This window comes from Heterocephalus glaber, unplaced genomic scaffold (genome assembly GCF_053883595.1).
Source record: "Heterocephalus glaber isolate CG9 unplaced genomic scaffold, H.glaber_assembly_v1.0 deba00001509, whole genome shotgun sequence".
NCBI classification, from domain to species: Eukaryota; Metazoa; Chordata; class Mammalia; order Rodentia; family Bathyergidae; genus Heterocephalus; species Heterocephalus glaber.
The window spans coordinates 24,515,036-24,539,711 of record NW_028258325.1 but is presented as its reverse complement, the minus strand read 5'-3'; the positions used below and the strand labels follow the sequence as shown (position 1 = coordinate 24,539,711).

At 32.7% G+C, this 24,676-nt stretch overlaps 1 protein-coding gene across 7 annotated transcripts in view; it reads right to left on the bottom strand.

Annotated features, from left to right (window-relative positions):
- Positions 1–24,676, bottom strand: part of Pcdh7 (protocadherin 7) — a 404,881-nt gene that overhangs the window by 205,178 nt on the left and 175,027 nt on the right. For 2 of the 7 annotated variants that reach the window (XM_004847171.4, XM_021260204.2), the window contains exon 2: positions 13,772–13,988. The exons of 1 other annotated variant lie outside the window; for it this stretch is intronic. In XM_004847171.4, coding sequence (XP_004847228.1) covers positions 13,772–13,988 — 217 coding nt within the window. The remainder of the gene's footprint in view (positions 1–13,771; positions 13,989–24,676) is intronic. 4 more of the 7 variants (XM_004847172.4, XM_087187430.1, XM_087187428.1 and 1 more) reach the window with 2 other exon arrangements.

The following is a 24,676-nucleotide window of genomic DNA, read 5'->3' as shown; positions in this document are numbered from 1 at the left end:
AATAAATAACAAGAGCTATTCGAACACCTAGTGTTACCAAGTAGTAACCACAATTTACACATCTTCTCAGTTTCATCATCTACAAAACGCAGGTAAAGTCATCTTCCTTAAAGTGACACAATAAAGCAAATTAATTTATAACACTCTCAGGTAAGAAAGAATGTACTATAAAAGTATTTATTATCCTAATTTTCCTTATGTGATTTATCTTTTTTGTATTTAGGAAGGGTACTGTTTCATCATTATAAATTGATAGATTGTCCACTTTATATTATTCTTTTCTGTTGTGTATTTCATTGCATGTGCTTACCTGAGAGGGAATGAATACACTTCTAATTTATTTGTCTCCAACACTAGAGACACTTATGGATGAATTCCTCACTTAAAATCACTTCAGCCCTTTAGGCTTGAACTTACTGTAAATGGGTATTTTGCACTGTGTTTTATAAATTGTCCCAAATATACCATAAAAGTTGATTTCTACATTTATGCGTGTGTTTGCCTTAATTAGCAGTTTAAGTGTAGATGTGAACAAATGGTACTAATGGACATCTAATTGGCAGATTCTGTCTACACTGTTACTGGTCATAATCCTCGCAAGACTTTGCTTACTGTCCTGAGTATTTGTGAGTTGTCTATAATGCCTTTCAGGGACTCCTTCCTACTGGGTGCTGAATGATCTTTAATAATTATTTGCTGAATACCTGAGTGAGTTCCTGGTTTCTATCATTTACTATTCCTTAACAATAAATTGAGAAAAATATATGCAGGTCTCTTAAGACAGAAGCCATTTAACTGGTAAAAAATAAATGTGACATTAATAATATGTTTTCTTTCTGTATGGTTTTTCACAGGATTGTATTTGTAATAAATACTGGAACTTGTTCATAGTATATAAAAATATGTGCTCCTATCCTGGAGAATTAAAACCAATAGGGAGTTCAAAAATGGCCAAGAGAGAAGTGAGGCCAGGAAATATTACTACAGGTGAGAGAATCATCAGGCATTTAATTAATATTATGCATCTTGAAAGTTTGATTTAATGTGGAAATACAGCAACTGTGGAATCAAAAATGATTTCTGAATTATTGTATCTATAAAATACTGAACAAAGTATTTTGGCAGAATTTTATTAATACCAACTTCCCTAAATTATATGTTCCTATAATTTTGCAATGACCTTTTGTGGTAGCTAAAGCAGTAGTAATAGTTACTGTTCCCACTGTGTAAGTGAGAGAAATAGTACACGGGTTCAGGTTTGATCCAGGTTACTTTCCTAGAATACGATGGAGCACAAAAGACATGTGCCTCTGATTCTTTCCAAATATATATATATATATATATATATATATATGTCACAATACGGTGGGATTAAGTCAGATTTAAGAAGGATTTTTAAAAATAAAAATATGGCATAGACTCTTCTATAAGGTATCCCAAAGGAAAAGTTTTGATAGTCTGAAATGTCTCAAATATAAAGACTTTTGGTAGAAAAATGAACTATTTAATCGCTAAAAAGTCATGGATAAAGTATTATAAGAGAGAAAATGACATGGGGTGGAGAGTTCAGGAGAGGCAAAGGAAAAATTTTAATAGCATGGAGAAAATAAAGAAAAAATATGAATCTTGAAAGTCAATCTGTGGGATAATCCTTTAATTCTCCTTAAGAAACGATTGCCAGAGGAATGTGTAATTTTTCATTAAGCTAAAGAAGTATTGTACATAGTTTTTCTGATACTTTCAAGAACTAAAAAAATAAAAGAAGCCAAATAATCAAGTCAGAAGTCTTGTACTTTGTGTTCTGACATAAAATTTTGGTTACCTACATGAGCATCTGTAAACCCTTGGACAATTGATAGAACTAATTTAATAGCTATTTGCTCCTGGGGACATAGATAATAAATACTCAGACAAAAGCTACAAGAGAAAAGCATGTGAGCTTGATTCATAAAAGAGGACAAAAACAGTATAGGACAGATATAGGCAGAAATTAGATTTTAGATCTTCATTTCTCCAGAATAGGGAGAAAGAGATGAACCAATGTTTTCCAGAAAATTAGCAGAGGCCCTCAAAATTAAATTCTCAAAAAAACAAGTGAAGGCAGGATACAATTGATCACACTGAATAAAGGGGAGTAAACTTGAGAGGGAAAACTCTGATAAAATATGTTTCTCTAGGAACAAAATGCTTCCATTCACATCTTCAAAGGTGATGCATTGATGCATGGTTAGCAATGTTTTGATCAAAAAAGACAGGAAGAATATGAATTGGGGCCTAGAACACAATTTCCTCAAAAATTCATTAAACTTAAGATTGAGTTGCTTTGAGGTGAGAATTATTCGATAATTATGACTATTTAGATAATTATATGTTAAATTACATACCAGTTTGGGATATGTTTATTATCCACAGAGTTTGAGTGTCAGGTGTCATCTAAGTAGGTAACTGCCATGTAGGCAACAAAGTTGATGGACAGTTGGTGAACATATGAATGGACATCTTACAGAATGGAACAGAAGCAAGGAGGGGAACAGTCTGGTTGTGCAAGCATGCCTGCAATGAATATTAAAGAAATCATTTGTATAAGGAAATTATAAGAATACACAAAATCTTTAACAGGTGATCCTAAAGAATGGAGAAAATATAGTAGCAACGACAAACATTTAGAGACACAAAACTGTGCTTAGTGTTCAGTACTAAATCAGGCAACTAATTAGGGAGTGAAGACACTGTAATTTTTGGGAGATGCACTAAGACCAAAATAGATTGAACCTGCAGCCCTTATCAAGCCTCCTTGAGTCTGGGTTAAGAAATTCTTCTGGGTCTATCTTTATCAGACATTTTAAGAGCTTCAGTGATTTCTCTTGGATCTCCTTAAGGAGGGAATATTGCTTTGGAAAAGAAGTAAGGATCTTCCTTATCTACTGAATGCGATGCTCTGCTGTTCTAAGTTTAATGAACAGGAACTCTAACATCAGGGTCATGTAATACTATTCAGAAATGGTTACCATGCTTGGCTCTGTACTGTTCTGAGGCACAAATAAACATATTTTATGGATCAAAGAAAAATATTCCAGAGACCACTTGACCACCAGTCAGATAACCTTACCTTGGAAATGCACTGCATTTACATACATTCTATTCATTGTCCAGGCCAAAAAAGGGACATTTCCAGAAATTTCTGAAGAAATAATTGTACATATGAGTTGCACTTTTTTTGTTTAGAAATTATTATGCAGCAAATGTCTAGAGAATGATGAGCTGGTTCTGAGCCAGCCAACCTTGAACACAAGGAGAGAAGAAGCTTAAGTGACACAGATGCTTATAAATCCTTAGATAGAAATGTCAAAGGTGGCATCGCCCTTGCAAATCATTATTAGGAAGTCTTTGCACGCAGTGTATTTGGAGGGTTTTACCCCCTAGGGTGATGTAGTAACTTTGGTAAGTATCACTGACATTGTATTTCTGTGGCAATGTACACATGTAAAATGGACTGAAAATATGGAGTCTTTGTACTATATAATTTCAATTTATTCTTCATTCAAATTCCATTTTCAGTTTTTTTATTCTGAAGCACATTTACTTGTATAGTTTTACAAACAATTGGTAGCACTATTAGTGTCAAGGATTTGAGAGTCAAAAAATAAAATTTTAGAGTGATGACCAGGATCATGTTATCAATTGCTGTATCTCAACACAAGTGTGATTTATATAATATCCTTTTTAACTTCAGTTAAATGAAATAGACAATTATTATATGGATTAAATAAACTATAAAGTCATATGAAAGGACAGAATAATTTTAAAAGGATACTTACTACTATGCATTAAAGGAAAAATAGCAAATCCTCTTATATGGAAATTTCAGATTCTGCAGTACTTTTTGCTTTTTACAAAAGTTTTGCTTTTTAAAATTCCTGCAAATGGGAATATCAGATGACTGATCAAGCATGAGGGGATACCCTTGATATTAATTTATTAAGAAGAAGGTCCATGGATGGAGCTATGCCCCTGCCTCTGACGATGATGTTACATTGGACTTAGCGATGTGAAAAAGAAATTCTCAATTATTTTTGTAAGCTATATTTTTTGATCTGCAGTTTTTTGTTATCTCATGTCCAATAAAGCTCCTTCAGCAATATTGTGCCTCTATTTAGTATCTGTAACTAAATGCAACATTTTTTTCTTTGGATACCTATGTGGAGGGATTATTGCAGATGTATCATGTAATGATGAACAAGGCAGGCTCTGTCTTTAAGCACTTTGCAATATACTGGGGGAGAGGGAATATAAAAACACAAAGTACCTCCGGCCACATCTCCTAGCCCTTTTCACTAATCAGGATCCGCATGCTCTTGTGAGTCTACTTCATTATCTTCATCCCTGAAGCATCAGATGTGAAATAATCACTACTTTCCTAATTCTAGCGCCTTACTTTATTTTATTTTTTATTTTGGTACCGGACATCGAACTCAGGACCCCGCGGTTGCGAGGCAGGCACTGGAACCACTGAGCTAAATCCCTGGCCTAGCGTCCTACTTTAATCGGCCTTTAATTTTGTTAGTTTATTTTTTTTAATTTTGTTTTTAATGCATTTCTTGGTCATTTTCACTGATATCTTCTCCATCATTTGCTTAGATTTCAATGCTTTCAAGAACTCTGTTTGGTGTACCATTTCTTCTTTGATGTCTTATGTTGAAGAGATGGCCTCATCCACTCCCGTGTACATTGTTACAAATGTGAGAATGACCCCAAATTTCTATTTGTTCTATTTATCTATACTCTCAAGTTTCAGGCCTATATTTCAAAGAGCCTGTTTTTGCAATATCACTTGAATTTTTCAAACATGCCTCACATCCTTATTCCTATAGAAGTATGCTGCTCTTTCTGTTTCACCCAGGATGGAAAATAGGACCACTGTTCTCCACCTGGGCAGATTGTTATCTTCAGTGTTACTCATTATTTTACATAACAGTGCCTATATTTCTACTTATCAAATCTCTACTCACTTATCTTTCAAAACTTGTTACAATTTGTCATACTCCTAACTCATGTCCTGTTCTGGTCCTTATAGCGTTTAATCTTTCCACAGAGTGCTTCTAAGGCCTTCTTCACTTTTAAACAGCTACTTCTGTCCATGGCAGTGTCTATCACAATATTCAAACATGGAGAAAACATGTCTCCTTTGCCTTTGGGTCCTTCATGGTAATTTGCATAGAGTAAATGCTCAACAAATAGTTATTCAGTTAGACTCAGTGAATTCTCACAATACTCCACATTCCCTATTCATTGTATAAAATTTCAGCTATAGCTTCTGTGACCTTTTGGTATGAATACAGGGTGAGTGAAACGTGGCCTCATACCGAATAGAAACAATGTACATGATTCAGAGCAGGGCTCAGAGGAGCAACCTCAGAGAAGCATAGTAATTGAGGACCAAATGCAGGTCCCCTAGTGACCTCATCAACGTGGGGGGGGCATTTGACAACAGATATAAAATTCAAAAAGATATACTTGAAAAATAGAACTGAGCACGTTAAAGATTCATAAAAAGCTGGCACTCTTCTATCATCTATTTATTCCCACAGGATTTCATATCACTTGTCACATACTTCACTTTTGAATGTATAGCACAAAATTTATTTTTATTTGAGGTTAACACATTTTACCAGTTGAACATCTACATAAAAGAGGCACTTAGGGCCGGGGATTTAGCTCAGTGGTTCCGGCGCCTGCCTCACAACCGCAAGGTCCCAAGTTCGATCCCCAGTACCAAATAAATAAATAAATAAATAAATAAATAAATAAATAAATAAATGAGGCACTTATATTTGCATTTATTTGAAGTATTTTCTCATTCTCACAATAAATTTATAATCAACTTTTCTGAACAGTAATGAGAAGATATAAAAGGCAATGAGACCTAATGCTCCAAAAATACTCCTGCCTAAATTCATTTTACTATAATAAGCATTTTTTAAAAAAGTAACCTATTGTCTATATTTTAGACTAAAAGAGAATGTGACATAAAGACTAATATTCATAAGCCTAACTTGAAACTTGACAAAAATTGCAAAACTAATTTGCAACTATGGCAAAAGTAATAAGTTGTTTTTTAAAAAAAAATATTTAATTTAATCTAGTTTACTCTGACATAGTCTAATCATCTACTTAATTTGAATAGTATAACTGGTCTGAAAGAAATAACTTATTTTCCATCTCTGACTAAATTTGGGAATCCTCATTTAAAGTAAGCACATATTTAATATCTGTCCTTGTTTATAAACAAAGAGAGAAAAGAAAACTAAAATTAACTTGCTTTATAATTCAGATCTTGATTTAGTTTCTGCTCCCATTGATACCAATACTAAATTCCAAATGTTTTCAACTAATTTTATTAAGCTAAAGGTATAAGAAAAGAAAAGAGAAAAAAAGGAGGACACAAAAAAGAGAAATAGTAACAGTTACTGGGTTAGAAACATGCAACATAATTTGCAGTTATATGCTTTAACATGAAGCCTGCATAGAAATTTAATTATTTTAATTAGGTTGAAGATGAGTAAAAAGAGAGGTAGGAAGTAAATCATATTTCCAGGCCCTCTTCCATTACAAGATTTTGTATTTAACATGTAAAACTTTCAAAACTGCATTTATAATTGTTCATCAACATTTTCCTTTTCCTTCCCTATACCATATACTATTCTGAACTTAATTAATGAGCTTCCTATTTTTTTACATTAAACTTACTTTACTGAAATGAAGATTGTATTTCCTAAAAATAAGGGTTTCTATGTTGAAGGCTGAGATTTTTTTTTTATTTACAGAAATTTCTTCAGAAAGTTGCGGTCGTTTTATTTTCATTATGTGTTTGTCAAATCAAAATCACCATATGATCATCCTATGAAATAATAGCAAAGAGTATATTGTTCTGCTTTGTTTATTCATGGAAAAACTGCTTTGCTTACTAAAATAAAAAGAAAAATGTAATAGAAGAGGTAATAACGGTGAGTGTTTCACTTTATTGGAGGAATATGGAGATGAATAGGTTTCTCAGCAGGTGAACTGGCTCCAGTGATTAAATGTGGTTAGCACCACATTGTAAGAGCTGAGTTACAGCTACTTTGCCAGAGAGTATGTGCTTAAGAGAGTTTCCGTATTTCAGGAGCACTGCGTTTTTATGCATAATTCTGAGGACAAAATCAGATAAAGAATAGAAACATATTTGATTTAGGAGCAAAGAAAAAGAAAGCCAAAAATTCTTTAACTAAGTAAAGCACTAAACAAAATGCATTGTCAATAGTATGGTGAACTTGCCAGAAGTTTAATACTTTGGAAGTCTTGAAGCAACAAATCCCATCTAACCAACCTCCAAAGTCACTTTGAGATTTGATGAGAGCTCATTCCCTTCTTAAATGTCACAAGGGCTCAGCAGAGTTATGTAGTTTTAAAAGACCAAATTAGAATAAAAAGGGTAATTTGGCCACACATTTTATCAGTATTAATTATTAATATGAGATTAGAAAAGAAAGGGCTGAGAGTCCAGTAAGCATGTTAATTGCACAGGGTTTTTTTTGGTTTTTTTTTTTTAAAGCTCAGTTCCCCTGTTAATGTGAATATTCTGGAGTAGGTCAAAGAGAAATATATACCTGAAGAATAATGCACTCAATGGAAGCAATGAATATAAAATTTGAAATTTAAAAAATAGAAAAAAAGAACATGGCTCAAAATAGTACTTCTCAACCTTCTCAAACTTGCATGGAAAAGAGCACAAAAAGTTGGGTTGATTTGATGCCAGAAGACAGAAGACTTCTCACTCATTTTAGATATTTGCTGTGTTTATAAGTCATCACCCCTGAGTTTACCCCCATAGTATCCAGGAAGGAAGAAAAATTGACTGGAAAGTGTTCAAGGTAAAAATATCCTTCTCAGTTGATGATTTTAAAATGCTATCTTTCTAAGAATAAGTGTTTTATGCAGTCCTTACACTTAAGCCATTGTGTTGCATCAAATCCAATGTTAATAACCAAGTAATTTGTCATCATTAATAAAGCAAATAATTTTATCAACAACTAATATAGTGAAATTATTACTACTCTTTTTTATAAAGCATTACATGCTATTATTTCATGTAGCTTCTTCCAAAATGATTTTTAATTGGAGAATTTGGTGCTAACAATGGTCACAAAATTACACTGTAGAGTCCAATCTAAATGAAATGAAACTGGATTCAAACTTGTTTCTTAAACTCATAGATTTTACCCCAAACACTGAATGTGTTCCTCAAGAATACTACCTTTATTGGATTATTTTAGATTGCACTGCTCATTTTATTGGAAAACTAGAAAGCAACTATGGCACACATCTTAATTGGCTGAGATCTAGATCAGAGACAGTTTTATACCATGCTCTCTCTCTCTTCACTATTAAGAAGTAGGAGTGAATAGGGTCCTTCCAAAGTGGTGGCATGCAGACTTCTTGGGGACATTTGAGAGGTACAGAGCCATGCCACAGACTTCTGAAAAAGTAGAAAAAGCACCCTTAGCAATGGTACTGGCAAAGAGAATGGCAGCAATATGTAACTATGAAAGTAAATCTTTAGCAAGATATATTAGTGTCTTCCTAAAGAAAAAAATATGTGAAGCATTTGCTTTTGAGGTACTAGTACGTATATGAGGATCTTGGGAAAGATGCAGGAGGCAGTTTTGCTACCTAACTCAGTCATAATGAAAAGAGCACTAGCTAATACCTACTAGACAGCACTGCCTTATAGATGCCTGCCTGAGAGTAAGGAAGGTGGAAGAGAAGAATTCAGAAAGTTCTTTATTCTATACAGAAACATGTGTTTAGTCTTCATTCACATTACTTTGGGCCATATAAAAACGGTGGGCCAGGGATTTAGCTCAGTGGTTCCAGCACCTGCCTTGCAAGCCCAAGGACCTGAGTTCAATCCCCCGGTACCGAAAAAAAAAAAAACCAAACTAAAAAAATGGTGGCTTATTCCCAAGGAATCTTCCTTGCTTCTGAAGCTATCTGAAAAGTTCATGGCGGATACAAAAATGGGCTCACAACACCCTGTACCATGTTTCCATTACCAAAGACAAGATGCTTTACCTATTTAAAGGATTTGCAATGAAGAGATGAGCCAATGAATAAAACAATGGAGCCTATTTTATGTACTTTTTACAAGAGTACAAAAAACATTCAGAAGTGGAGAATTCAAAAATATTAATGAATACAAGTTGAAAAGTATTTTTCAAAGATCTCAGAAAATATAGAGACATAAAAATAATTGGGGATTTGGTGTGGCCAAATTTCTAACCTCATTTAACTTTTAAAAACCTGTCTTTTGAATTATCTGCTGTTCTTTTATTTTCATTTATGCCTGTGGTTTGCTATTTGGACAAATCATACACTGTTTTCTACCTTCCATCATTCTTAATCTGACCCAGTTTCACACAATCAAGCAAGAAATTTAGTGTACTTATTCTACTGTGACATGTCTTAATCATAATTAATGCTTGTCAAAGGCATGGCAGTGGGGCTAGATCAAATTTTAAGATAGCTCTTGCACAGTGTGATTCGAGGGTGGCTCCAAATTCTCTCCCTCACTGACGTACTATGGTGTCAACTTTTCTACTCACCTCACCAGAAATCACATCTTTTGACTTAGTCCACTCCTTTGATTTATGTAATACATGCATTACTTAATGTTAAAATGCACATATGTGGGATAACAGGTAAACCTTAGAATTATTACTGTCCTGCCTACATGAACGTATTTTATAAAATTCACTCCTTGTCTCTCTAAGAGACACACAGGTCTCTTTCTGTTTTGTAGAATAAAAAAATAAAAGAAAAACTGGATGTAAAGATAGAATTATGAATTTCTGGATCAGGGTAAGATCTCAGAGTTAATTGCCTTAAAGATAATCGACAGCAGACCCAGGAGTAATGACAAATTTAAGGTCAGAGGCCACATGGGGTGGTTTTTATGCCTGAGTGTGTTTTAGAGCCCACGTGGAATGCTTTCTATATAAACAGATTAAATACTATATATGATCAAGCCATACATAGAAAAGATCAAGTGTCTTTGGAAAAATGATTTAAAGAGGTTTGAAAAATAGTCTGTAATCAATCCCAGCAGTCTTTGAGGCTGAAACAGGAGGATCACAAGTTTGAGCCCCTCATGTGTAATTTAGTGACTTAGCAAGACCCTGTCTCAAAATTTAAAAAGAGGGTAGGAGTAGGAATGTAGCTCAATGGAAGATCCTGGGTTCAATCCATGGTACTGCAAAGTGGGGGCAGGATAAGTAGGCTACAGCATGAAGGCTGGTGCCAAGATGAATACAGTCAAACAGAATTGTGTAATGCCACTGAATTGTGTATGACGACTACTGCATAATCAAGGGGAAGGCAATCTCTTGCATTATCAAAATTTGGCATTAATGTGATGCTGCTTTTAAACCTACTTGAATTATCACTTATTACATTTCAATCATTTTAACATTTTTATAGCAAAATCTTTTATCATTACTAACTTCCCACCATGAATTCTACATTTTCCAGTGTTATTTTACTAATAATTAATGAAATAGTAAATAAATTGCACAATGAAAAGATTGGCATGAAATAATAATGTTGATAATAATTAAAGTCAAAGAAATATTAGTGACTTTTTCATAAATAAATAAATATATAACACACATAATTTTTTCTGAAAATCTTTTTTTAAAAGGTATAGTTCTTATTACTACTATATAGAGGTTCAAATGATATAAATTCCAAAGATTTGGCACTTCAAATTATAGGGTCTCATTCTCCAATATTGAGACTGCAAGAAACTGTATTTTCTTGCAACAAATTCCTTTTCCTCAGCTAGTAAAAGAAGACAACTGCATTCCTCTATTGGTGCTAATATGGGTTTGAATATAGGGGAAAGCTGGTCAAAACCCACAGGCTTGGAAAGTGAAATTTCTTTATCATACTAAATTTCAGAAAACAGATGAAGGCTTTGGTAAAACATTATATACATATACATACATTTTATCACCTATTTATTTAAAGTTCCTTGTTTCAGTTACTTCCTGGACACTGAAGCTGGGACAACTAAATTTTATTATTAGCTATCCTAATTTCTTCCTGGTTCACACCATGATACCGAAATGATATATGTTACTGCACTGAAAATTGTCTTCTAAATTTTACAGTGAAGTTAATCCAAAACAATTCATTGTAACTGTGTTGTTTCACACAGGTTAAATTTCAAGGAAAATATTTGAGATAATAATTAGGAACTAGGACAGCATCCAACTGGTATGTTCATGGAAAATCCAAATGAAAATCCAATACAAATCCTGATTAAAACCTAACCAAGCAAAACACTGCAGGTACCTGGATTCCAATTAAATGTGGCAAGTGAATACTTGACAGGTTTCAATTCCAATTATATTAATGTCAAAATGACCCATTAATATTGAAGGTGAAATTACCAGAACTCATACAATAAAATTGCAGTGTATGGATAGATGAATAGTCTGAAATCTTGGACCCAAGCAAAACTGTTACTCAAATGTCAGCTGCAACATTTGGATCACTCAAAGTGCATCACATCCCTTTCTGTCACTACCTATAGATCAGAGGTAAGATGACTCACAGCTAGCAGATGACAAATCATTTATATAAGCTTGGCATTTTAAGTGTCAGTCACATGCAATCAGGATAAATCAGTTGTATTATTATATCCCTAGCTGTTGACAGGACTTGACATAGTTATGAGAAAGAACTATAAGACTTATTTGGGAAATTTTTCTCAGTAAACTTTTTATTCTATTTACAAGCTCACCTGTGAAGTTTTCCATCACATGTATGTCAACCTAAAATGTAACCAATCTGTGTTTGTCATATAGAGTTATTTTAATTATTCATAATTTCTTGTTTATTTCAAAGGTGTTGAATACCCTTAAACTCATAATACAAGAAATAACATTAAAACCTGCTTATATAGTCCTTCCTGTAAATACAGCTGACATTTAAAAAATAAAGATTTAATTGTATATTGTGTTGTTTGCAGTACACATAAACACTTCTCAAAACATAAAAAAATTATGCAGAGATGGCAAAGGTATCTGGGGTAGAATGGAGTGATGAGGCTAGAGAAGAAGAGTAGGTTAAAATGATCAAGGTGAGATATGGATATGTACCATTTACTCAAGATAAATGTAATTATTTTGTATCATATATACTACTAAAAAATTTTAAAATTTCAGCTACAGTAATACCATACAGTAATCCTCCCTTACTAAGTAGGGAAGCACACATATATGATATTTTTAAATTTAATTATTTTCATTCAAAAAATGTAAGCATACTTGCCTTAAATATATATCCATCAGCATTTCAATTCATATCAAAATTTTATATTCATTTACAAAAGTTAGTTCTTATAAACCACAACAATCTCCCATCCACATAAGCACATACCGCCATACACACAGATAAGCATGCCTTTATAGCCATAAGGCAAAATGCCATTTAGACTTTGGATAATTATTCAAGAGGGACATCAATCATCAGACCCTGATATCATTTCTTCTCACCTGATAATAATGTGAATAACTAACTATTTAGGAGGATTTATTTTATCAGTGCTTTCACTTGGGGTCATTTATGATGTGTCTATTGTTGTATTTTAATATTAACAGACAAACTTCCAGAAAAAATCCTTCTTTTTCCTTCATTGACATGTTCTACTTACATATCATCACTAAAGAAAGTAGTACATAAATGCATGCTAGAATGTCCTAGTTCACTAGGAAGCTGAGATGGTGAAAGGCATAAATCTAATTTTTCACTGAGACAAAATGTGTGTGCCCTCATTTGTTCCCTTATATATAGCCATATCTCTTTTTAGACTTGACATAACACTGAATTAGGAAGAACTTTACCACTTCATTATTTGATATAAATGTATTCCTCAAGTATTTACTTATAACTTCAAATCCAGAAAATAAATTACCAAATTGTCCTTGGGAACATAAACAGCCTGAAAAGTTTTACAAGTACAATTTGCAAAATAACTTTATGACTTAAATGAAAATGTACATAATGCTGATTTCTGTGATAATTATGAGAATAACCTCACAACAGGGTCAGAATATGAAGACTTATAATTGGTCTTCCTTCCTTTTTCTTACACACACACAAAAATGAAGAATTCTAATAGCACTAATTGTGTACTATGGAGAGCAAGACAATGCTGTTCTCCTTCTCTGACTCCATTTCAGTTATCACTTGAAAGGAGCTTCTTCTAGAAATTCTAGAAAATGCTTCTCTAAAAACCTAGGAAAATAAAAAGTCAAGCAAGGTGTTTATGTTCATTTCCTTTCTTTGGGACTAAACAGTGGCAATTGAAGAAATAGTTGCATGACAAAAATGAAGGGAAGAAAACAATCAGACGAGACCTTTCTTCATAACTATTATTTAGAAACTGTGCATAAATTTAGCACTTTTTATAGCAGGCACTACTCTGATTTATCTGTAAGTGCATTTATTTCTGACAGGTGTTTTAAAATGATGGTGCAATTTTGGTGAGTTTTATTAAAATTGTTATTTTCCTTTATTTGGCATTTCTGTATTTTAATAAATACTTATCATTTAAAATAAAATAGTTGGGTGTCAGCTATTTTATTTTGGTTTTAGACTAACCTTTGCAAGCCTACTTATTACGGCTCACTAGCGTGATTATGTGTGTGGATGTTGTGTTTGCCCCTACCATTTTCCATATGCTCTGCCTCACCAACACTGCCATCCGGCGTGGTCCTTTCATAGTTGTCCTCTGGGAGTGGAAGGGCACCCAGTCTTGGCCCTGATGAACTCTTACTGCTTGGTGTTTCTGACTCCTCCAGCCCGCTGTCATAGCAACTCTGCAGTGACCCCTGATGTGGGTCCTGAGGCTGACTCACAACAGAAAACGTCACTCTACGAAATGGCTGCAAAAGAAAAGATTCTGAATGTCACTAAGATATAAGATTGTAAATTAGCTTATTTTTAAAAATACATAAATTACATACATCAAGTTCTACTGACAGCTAGTTCAAAGTGAAATGCTTAAATATGTTGAAATCTATTTGAATAATTACATATCATCTAAGACAATGCCTGGAGCTTAGATTTTATTATGGAAAACTGAAAATTCCTTTTCTCAAACAAAGAAGAAAACAATTTTACTTAAAACGTGCATGTAAGTCAGATATGTTAGTTCCACATAGTCAAACTTTTTCTATTCGGTAGTCTATGCTTTTCACAAACAGCCTTAATAAAAAGGATTACTGATTCAGGAAGGCGATACATTCTGAACTATTCCATTATAAAAAGATGTTATTTTTTAAAAACTTCATTCATATAGTATAATGCATCAAAAATCAATATGATATAAAGCTTTAAAACTGAGTGTCCTGGCACTTGGCTTATTAAAAGTACTGCTTAAAAATAAAAAAAATTGGCTGAAGTTATAGAAATCAGAATGTATTTATTACATCAGTCCTTTAAAAGTATTATCAATTTGAAATTATAAGAATCATAAGAAGATAGTAGGCAAAAGGTTTTTTAACAAGTGAATGGAAAACACAATAAAAAGTTTAACTGTATGTATTTATTGATCCAAAATGGTAAAATCATATAAAATCTTTAATTTTTAATTAAAAGTGGTGCAAAACTTTTCTAACTGGAAGCCACAATGGCTGGATTCAAGATTTACTCTTTATGGAATATGCATATTATCTCAAATACATAATAAAATGAAAAGTAACAATAATTTTAAGGAAATAAACTAATACCATAGTACAGTGCTACCTACATACGAATAATAATTGGAAAACAATATAAAAATATCCTGTAATATTTGAGATTATTCTTAGAAACTAATTATCTGTTAATCTCTTGTATGACTTTGAAGATAGTATAAACATATAATTTAAGTTTGTAACTCAGACTGGTTCTTCCCTCTACGAAGGATAAAAGTAATGCTGCCAGAAATTGCCTTGCTGCCAGACAAGGTAAAGAACTATATTTTGCACTTTTATTAGTTGAATGCTCATTGTACAAATCACTCGCTAAGTCTTTGCCAGGACCAGTAGAATTGTGTCAGTGTTAAGAATTATCTGCATTTGCTAGGTTAATAATAAGAAAGCTAAGATGAATTGTGGTATATCTTCCTAATTTATAAATGGCCTTTGCTAAAAAAAAATATGTTTCCCCAAATCTTCCCTTTAATATTTTATAGATAGAAGACTTGCCAAAAATACAGTATGTTATTGGTATTTCTCCAAGTACCTCACTCGTTATATACTGAGTTGGAGTACACGGTCCTTCAAAATCTTTTTCATTCTAGCTCAAAACCAAATTCCTGCAGTGGCTGAATCTAAATGTAAAGGCAGAGCATTTAAATCACACTGTCTTCTTTCTTATTTTTCATTGAATTGGAATTCCAGTATTGCAAAAACAGTTACAAAATATTTCTAGTATGAACATCATACATATCATCGCCCAAAATTATTTGCAATAAACTTTGCTAATAATTTTCTAATAATTCTCATATTTCATGTTAGTATGATTGTTATATTTTACCCTACATATAAATAAATAAATACAAAAATCAGTTTATATTTAACATTATTTTCCTTTGTATACATATTTTCTTTTTATATTTTTCATCATTTATACTACCAGTTGATGACAATGTATCTATGATGTTTTTGTCTTTTTTTTTAATCTAGGAAATGAGATCAATGACAAGTCTCTTAAAACTACATTGCTCTTCATACACAAAATAGCAAGCAAATACCACTGAATAATGAAATTATTAATTTTAATGTTGAATTTAGTTAAGAACTCTAAAGGGTCAGTCATACATATTATTCCTTTAAGACACAATATTGGCTCAAAAATATATGCCTTTACAAAAGAAAAGAAAGGAGGGTCAAATGTTATTCTTAATTCTAGTTTAATGACTTTCAAACATTTTGGGATCAATCTTCACTAATACAAAAAGAATACTGAAAATGAATATACAAACATGTATGGTATATTAATAAGTTCAGGAAAAAATAAATCATGAAAATGGTGCTTCATTTTGGTATAAAGCTAGCAAAGAAAATGATATTTGGATGAAAGTGAGAAAACTCAGACAAAAGATTTATACGATCTGAAGAGATATCGGAGTATTGAAAGTGAGAAATTTCAGAATCTAAGCTTCAATTCTTGTTCCACCACTAGTAGTGACACAGTAACAGGTAATAAGCTATGGTAATAACGAAAATGTGAAAACTAAAAATATGATTAATCTGCAATGGATTATATGATGATTACTTTGACTTTATGCCATTTCCTTTTCTTGATTTCCTACCCTATTGTGATTGTGAATATTTTAATCTCCATAAACTATTATAGAAGTAAGAACATTAGAATTTTAAAATACTTATGCTAAGCTATTTTTATATTAACAATACTTAGATTATTCAATGCTTGCCTTTTATAATTAAAATAATATCTTAATAAATAAAAACGTAATTCACAATGAAAACCCAAAATAAAAAGTATCACACATGCATGAGAATATACTTGCTTTATCATTCAACCCACATGTAATATAGGCCCTTAGAATCTATAAGAAAATATCAGCATTATATCACTGATTCTTAAACTTGGATAATTCCAAATAATAAAATTCTTAAAGCAATGTATTTAAGTAGGCAATGTAAACAAACTAGTACAAAATCTTAAATTCTGAATGATAACACTCTGATATAAAAGTTAATATTTAAATCCATTAATATGTAATAGATACTGAGTTAGGGAAAAAAGGAGAAGGAGAATGGGAAAGATAGATGCAAATACTTCCGCACTATTTTTTATCATTGGAAAAGATGGTTAAATTTTATAGCAGAAGTTGTAAAACAGAATTCATAGTGCCATGTCTTTATGAAATACTGACTAAGCCATAAATATAAAGCAGGGTGTTCACTTGATGACAGAGCATGAGATGGCATTATTTACATGACTATCACTTTAGTAGTGATGGACACTCTGAAGTAGAGTCCTCTAAAGCGATAACTGTTGAGCCTACATGCATCTCAGCAACATCCAGAGAACTTATGAGAAAAAAACAATTCTAGTACCTGCCACCAATATAAATCCAATGAACTGACATTCAGAGTGTGAACTGTATATCAGTAGTTTGCAAGTCTCTCTGTTCGTGAAGAAGCACAGAGAATAAAGACATAACCAGGGTGTCAGGATAAACCTATATAAAAGATCAAAGAAAGGAGTACTGAGCTAGTTCCCTCAGTATCCATAACAGATTCTAGGGAGAGTCAGTAAACACAAATAGCTTGACCTCCAGACACAAAAGCATGGATATGATGATATTTAGTGACATGAAGTATGTGATATTTATATTTTTCTGTATTGGTGATAAAGGATTTTGTGTCCTGTAAATGCAAAGTAGTCTTTGATCTAAAAGAAGAGAAAGCAAAAGCATTTAAAGGAAAGGATAAGTCTTCCAGATCTTTCAAAGGGTGAAAACATACCAGAGTCTTGAACAAGTAATGAAAGAAGGACTTCCCCAAAAAAATGATTCCAAAGACTATGGCGGTGGTGATATGTGGAATTCTGAATTAATGAGAGTGGAAACTGAAGAATTAATTTAGTAAATGAATGATCTGATGATTTCTTACAAAAGAGGAGGAGGAAAGTTGAAGGAAGGCTGAGGAGTATGCTAAGAAGGGTTAAATTCTTCAACTCAGAAGAAATATTTATGAACAAAGAGGTACATAAGGGAGTAAGTGGAGGCAGTAAAAATGGATATCAATTTCGCTGCCTGCTGCTCAAGTGCAAGGACCCGAGTTCGATTCCCATACCAAAAAAAAAAAAAATGGATATCAAGTTTCTTATAGAGCAATATTTCACGATTGATTGAACTTAGTCAATAATCCATTATACTTGCATTTATTCTATTTTTTACCTATTATATTTCAGAATATCAACAACAATTCTATATACTGAAGAAAATCTAAGGCATATACATCTTTAAAAAAGACAAAATATTATGTAACCAAGTTTTCAACATAACAGAAGTAGGAAAAAATGCTGTGAAAACTGCTTGGAATTTTTGGGTAGGCACTGCAAAGATTTGTGGATTGAGATCTGTGATAGACAATATATATGCAAGGGCCAATTACAGATGCCATATTTAGAGACAGCAGCAATGGTTAAATAAGGAAATTGGTGGAAAAAACTCAGATCACTTTTGAAATTCAGAGAACTCAGACCATTAAGATCAAAAGAGTCAGATGTATCAAGTAAAATGCTGAAAACATTGTGTTCATGGGACTAATCCATTCAAAGGCCACTGTGGCCAAAAATCTCTATAAACTCTTGCAATCTTTATAAACCTTTGGGGACAGAAGAACAATAAACTAATACACTAAATATTGGAAATACCAGTAAGGAGAGAGACTAGGGCTGTGGTGAGGGAGGCAGACACAGGGTCAAAGTTAAAAGAAATTGACTTGAATAAAGTGTTACATATGAATATTATCTGTCTTTCTTCATTGCTATTGAAGACTTGGTTAAAGGTGAGCATTTAAGATAAAAGAAAAACATGTATCCAACAACACAAAGTTGGAGAAGAGTGAAATGGATTGAAAATAGATAAATTAAAATTGAGAGAGAAAATAAATTTTGAAGTATTACTAAACAAAATGAATAGTAAAACATGTTGAGGAATTTCCTGTGTGATTTCTGTTGTGTGTATGCATGTATACATGTTTAATAAGAGAAAACAGAACATTAGGGAAAAAAAGAAAAAGAAATGATGGTAGTCTTAAAATCCCCATAGAGTTTCTGTGTAACTTTGGACAAGTTAGCTGACCTATGATTCTTGTGCCTTAAGCTCAGGGTTTGTAACAGAGATACTATCTCACCCTTACCAATTTAAATTTTCTGAGAATTAAGGCGATAGTTTATAAAAAAGAGCCTTAAGCTCCCTCGAAGACATATACTATAAAAGGTTCTGTCCCTCAGGCCAAGCTCTATAACTAGAACTATCTCCAATTACATTTCTTTTCCTTTTTTCTTTTTCTTTTTTTTTTTTAAGAAAACATAGAGCTGGCACAGTAACTTACACAGCTTCTAAGTAGAATGCCTGCAATCAGGATACAATTCAAACTTCATTATCCTATTAATGTACTGTTTTCTTGTTCTCAATGCAAATTATTTGTGAAGCAAATGTGTGCCTACAATCTTTTGAACCCCATTCATATGTAACCCTTCACTGAGCATGAATATTTCTAGATCGACCTATTTTATAATGGCATTTATCAACCATTATTCTTCTCCACTAGTATTCAGTAGAGACTTTCACTTGAGGCACATCTTACCTTGGGCCTCCCCAGATATTTTAGAGGTTATTACAGATATGTTCAAAGGTACACTCCAGATAAAATTCTTTTCTAGGCTATTGGAAGTAAGTATCTTCCTTCTCTCTTCAACTACCAGTTGATAGAAGTTTATTAGCTTTAACACTGCTCTAAACCCATACTTCAACCACCATTTTCCACTTTTTATATAGTTTTGTTCACTTTATATTCTGGAAATCTAGAGGTCACCTAGAAAGAAAGCAAAGGTGTTAATGAGAAGTGATACACCTGCCATGTTTGCTTTTGGGTTGGCAGGGGCCTTGCCGAGGGTGTCCCCTCTCTCCCCTCCCTTCTTCCTTGGACATACTTGTGAACCCAAAGGAGGGATGCATTACTGCAGTTACTATTTTTACATAAAATTTGCTTTAGGAACTTAAAAGAACAAACACAGCCAAGGTGCACACCTATAATCCCAGGACTCTGGAGGCTGATGAAGAAAGATTGCAAATTAAAACCAAGAATAGGCAACTTAGGGAGATCTTGTATCAAAGTAAGAAATAAATGAGGTTGAGATGCAGTTCAGTGAGAAAACCCTGGGTTCAATTCCCAGTATTGCTTTCAATAGAAAAGGACAAACATAGTATATAAAGATTTATTGAGTGCTGTTTGGTGCACAATGTAATATATTCAGAAAATCTATTTATATTAATAATTTTGTGTTCCAGACAATGTGAACAGATACTAAAACCACTGTACTGGTGCACTTGGGAGCAAGGGAAAGTTTTCTTAGATGAGGAGAAAATTTAAGACACTCCTGGATAACAGAGAAAAGGCTTATGTTCTAATGACATCGGTGTAAGGCAATAATGAAGGGGCGATGAGTTAAGCACTGGATTCATTATTCTTTTTGTAAAACTACATCTCCATTATTGATACTGTAAAGGAACCATAGAGGCAACTAAATCTGGACAGCTTGTCAGGTGTACAGGTGACATGAGAAGAACCCACAAATTCTACTCTCCCTCAAATATTGACAAGCAGCCAGTTGGTGACCTACTCACAGCCAGAGAGTTCAAGGAAGCGAAATCTACACATTTTCAAAGTCATTAGAGAACCAAGTGAATTTTCTAAAAGCTTAATTTAAAAAAAAAATCTAGAAAACTGAAGGCAAATTTTACTCCACTATAACTGCCAGTTTTTATTTTGTCTTGAAGTTTCATTATAACATTTTAAAAAAACATTTTAGAGGATCATATAACCATCCTTCCTTTCAGAAAGTGCTGATTTGGATATAATAATATGGACTGTTTGTAACTCACACATTTGGGAAAATAATTTTTAAGTCAACATAACTGGGTATGTTACTATTATTATATAATTGATACATTCTGTTTCCAGAATACAGTCAATGCTAAAGATGTATAACATTCCCAAGTGTTACTTATTTAGAAGAAAATCTTTGTCAGACAACCTACAGTTTGTAGAAAAAGCAAGACTAAATAGATGTGTATTCACAAACATATGCATAATAATACATCTTTATTTTTATATATTCTTACTTGTTTGATTGACTAAAAATTATCCATTACACATACTGGCCAATATTTTGTTCTGTAATCAGACATATTTAAAAATATCTTCTACCTGCATTAGCAAAATCTTCAAAGTTAACAGCTTACAGAATAAACATGGATTATTTTTTTATAGGGTGGTGGCCAATTTTAGAAAAGAAAAAGACTTAAGCTTTAGGAACACCATATTATTTGGAATACTTACAGTAAAAGAGAAAATAAAGCATAGAACTAAGAATGTAGATACTTTCTCCTCAGAGCCCATTTTTTACAACCTGGTGACTGTAGTTTTATAGGGATTTTATTTGCAAGAGGATAGGACCCTAAGGATGCCATCTATTGGAAAGAACCTCAGGTTAAATCTTTTTCCCTTATTGAATACTGCTATGTCTAACCGACAACTTTATTGGGAACTTTAAATCTGCACCTTCCTTCCTAGCTTCAGCAGTTTCTCCATAAATCGTCTCCTTATCTGGAACTCACATACAGCTGTCTTGGTCACATCAATTATTTCGGAATGGGTTGAAATAGGTTTTTTATTTTTTCCAATTCACTTAGTTATGTCCATCACACAGACGTCTAATGACTCTCTTTTGTCAGTCATAAAGCACAGAAACAGTCATGGAGCAGAACATTGTAGCATTATTAGGATTGCAGCATTTTATTTTTAAAGAGGAGCTATCCAATACTTGGAGATCTTCCCTTGCAAACGAACAGGCACTTGATTAATCTGCAAACATTCTCAGCCAGTGTGAGCGCTCCTGAACAAATGTATCTAGGATTCCACAGTGCATTAGTTGGCAGATGTCTGGAAGAAGCCGCAAACAAACTTTAATCAGGTCTTTAACATTTTACAGGCTCTCTTTTTACTGACATGTTAAGATCCTTCTGTCTTTTAAACTTTCTTCATTTCAAGTCAATAACAGGAGGATAGTAAAAAGAACCTGTTAATTCATTATTTAAAACTCTCATTTGGGGAGGCAGAAGTTACATGACTATCTTTTTTGATTTGTATGCAGTTACGTATTTTACATTATTGTTACAATATGCACTTCAAAAACAAAGAATGCAGGTAGAGCATTCAGTCCCATAGAGCACAAACTACTTACTTAGCACAAAAGAACAATGACGCCAGTACTAAAAAGTAGTTCTCACTTGCTCTTCATTTCACTTCTGTTGCACTACTATCATGCCATCCTTATATGCATTGTGTTCATTTTATGATTTTGCAAATGAGAAAAAATAATTTCAGTATTCAAACTACTGCAAGAACTATTTTAGTCAAAATGTACAAATTGGTCTCTTGGTATTTTACTGCCCCCCCCATGTATGTGTCAGAAAACGGAATAGCCAGAACCTCAAACTCAGTAAATATAGGCAAACCTTGTTTTCTTTAAAAAATCTTAATATAGATAGATAATATGTTCTAAATCACAAATTGTGTGTCTTCATTGTGGACACAATCATTGGACTTATATTTTGCTCTTTCTTACTGGTGACTTTTAAACCTAGTTCAGAGTTTGGGAAACTTTTCTGTAAATAGCTAGAAAGAAAATATTCCAGGCTTTATATGTTACCATTCTCTGCCACAACCACCCCACTCTGCTGTTGTGATATGAAGACACCCATTGAATATATATGAATGAATGGGCAATGGCCCAGTAATACTTTATTTGTGGACCCAGAAATGTGAGTTTCCGATAATTTACCACACTATGAAATAGTATGTTTCTTTTTAAATATTTAAAAATGTAAAAAATCAATCTTAACAGGCTAATTGTTCAAACTGAGCACAGAAAGCCATATTTGGCCGGGTTTACTCACTCTTGATAGGGTCCTGGACTAATTATACAAAGATTTCACAATAAAATGACAACCAGTTATTCAAAGGGACCTTATCCAGCTTGAGGATTATCTGAATTTTTTGTTTCAGAGACTTTTTGCTAACCTTTGATTTGTAGAACTGTACTGCTCATTATTAATACCAGAAAATATTGGCACAAACAATCAAAAATTGCATAAGATGTGGTTAATTTCCCTCCTTGTTATTTACTGTAGAAATAAGATTAAGTCAGATAGAAACACATTTTCACCATTAGATGAATTGGAGGTTTCTGTATTAGGCCATGAGTAAAAATGTTGGGGCTTTTTTAAATTAAAAAATGTAAACATATCGTGAATACTTTATTCTCCTCTTGTCAGATCAAAGATGAAGCTTCCTGATCTCCACAGCCAGAAGACAATATGTGGTGCTCATAAACCGCACTTCTTCAGGCATGACTTCTTCACCATAGATGGTTTCAACGCACACAAAATTATTCCAAATAAAGATATACCAGGCACTGGCAGAAGTATAGATCCACATTATTCATACAAGTTTCACATAGTGATTCAATGATGCAATAAAATTGAATATTTATATGTAAAATTTATTTTGAATGTCTTTTATGTCAGGCACTTTAAAAAGTGGTTTATAGAACTGAAATTTGCATATTACATAATAGTTCTTCCACATATGGTGTATCAGTCCACCTCTGTAACAGCCTTAAATGGCCAAAAGATTTTTATTTTTCCCATTTGTCAAATAAAGTGATTCAGAGAGATTTAATGATTTGAACAATGAAGGTAGACCAACTAAAGCTCTTTAAAAGTATAATCAAATCCTATCCATATCTCTGTTCACTGCATAGTTTAGAGGAAATCATTCATTATCTCAAATTTAGTTCTGATATCCTGAAACAGCATTTTTAGGAATTGGAAAAATAATATCAAACTTAAAAGAGTTCTTAGAAGTAGTAGAAACAACATGTTTTAAATCACCTAACATAAAATCTGGAACAATTATAAAAGCACTCACTAAATATCCATAGATTAAATAAACATAAACAGTGGTTTTAGATAAGTAAGCCTTCTTATCCAAATTTTCCATGTTTGTTTTTGTTTTTTTTAGTGTGTGTTTTTAACAAATAATAATGTAATATGAAGAACAGAAATTGGGATACTGGGACCCACCGTTATCAAACAGTTCTATTGAGAATTTCACTTTTCATCAAGTTTTTATTTATTTTTTCTTAAAAATCAAATTTAATCCTTGGTACAAGTGATTTTGCAGGTCACAGACAAAAATGTAAGCTTCTCATTTCTACATCTTTTACATCGTGGCTAAATATACTAAGAGATTCTAGCCTAATTTTTAAACTCTGTACACTCACTAATTAATCTATCCCACCTAGGCTTTGAGTATTTGAGCCTTCACTGTTTTTCTCCATCACTGTTTTTAATCAATGCAATCCAAAGGGGATCCTTTAATCAGAGAATCCATTTATTTTACTCCCTTATTTGTGGATCTTATAAGCCCAAGTAGTCTTCATTTTCATACATAGTTGCTGAACATTCCACAAATAAGGTCATTCCATAGAGAAATCTCTCTTTAATTTATTTTCATATATATATTTTATATATATATAAATATATATATATTCATGCTTAGGCTGTTGTCAGGTCTAATTTTTAATTTCCTGAAATGCAAAGTTCAAGGTACTATATATTAGTACTTCTGTATTATATGAAATTATTAGGAAATATATTTGCCATCACACCAAATATATGTCATTGTTCCAGCATTTATTAATATTTCTATTGTATTGACTTTTTATTCAATATTATAGGCTTTTCATTTAAATTTTAAAG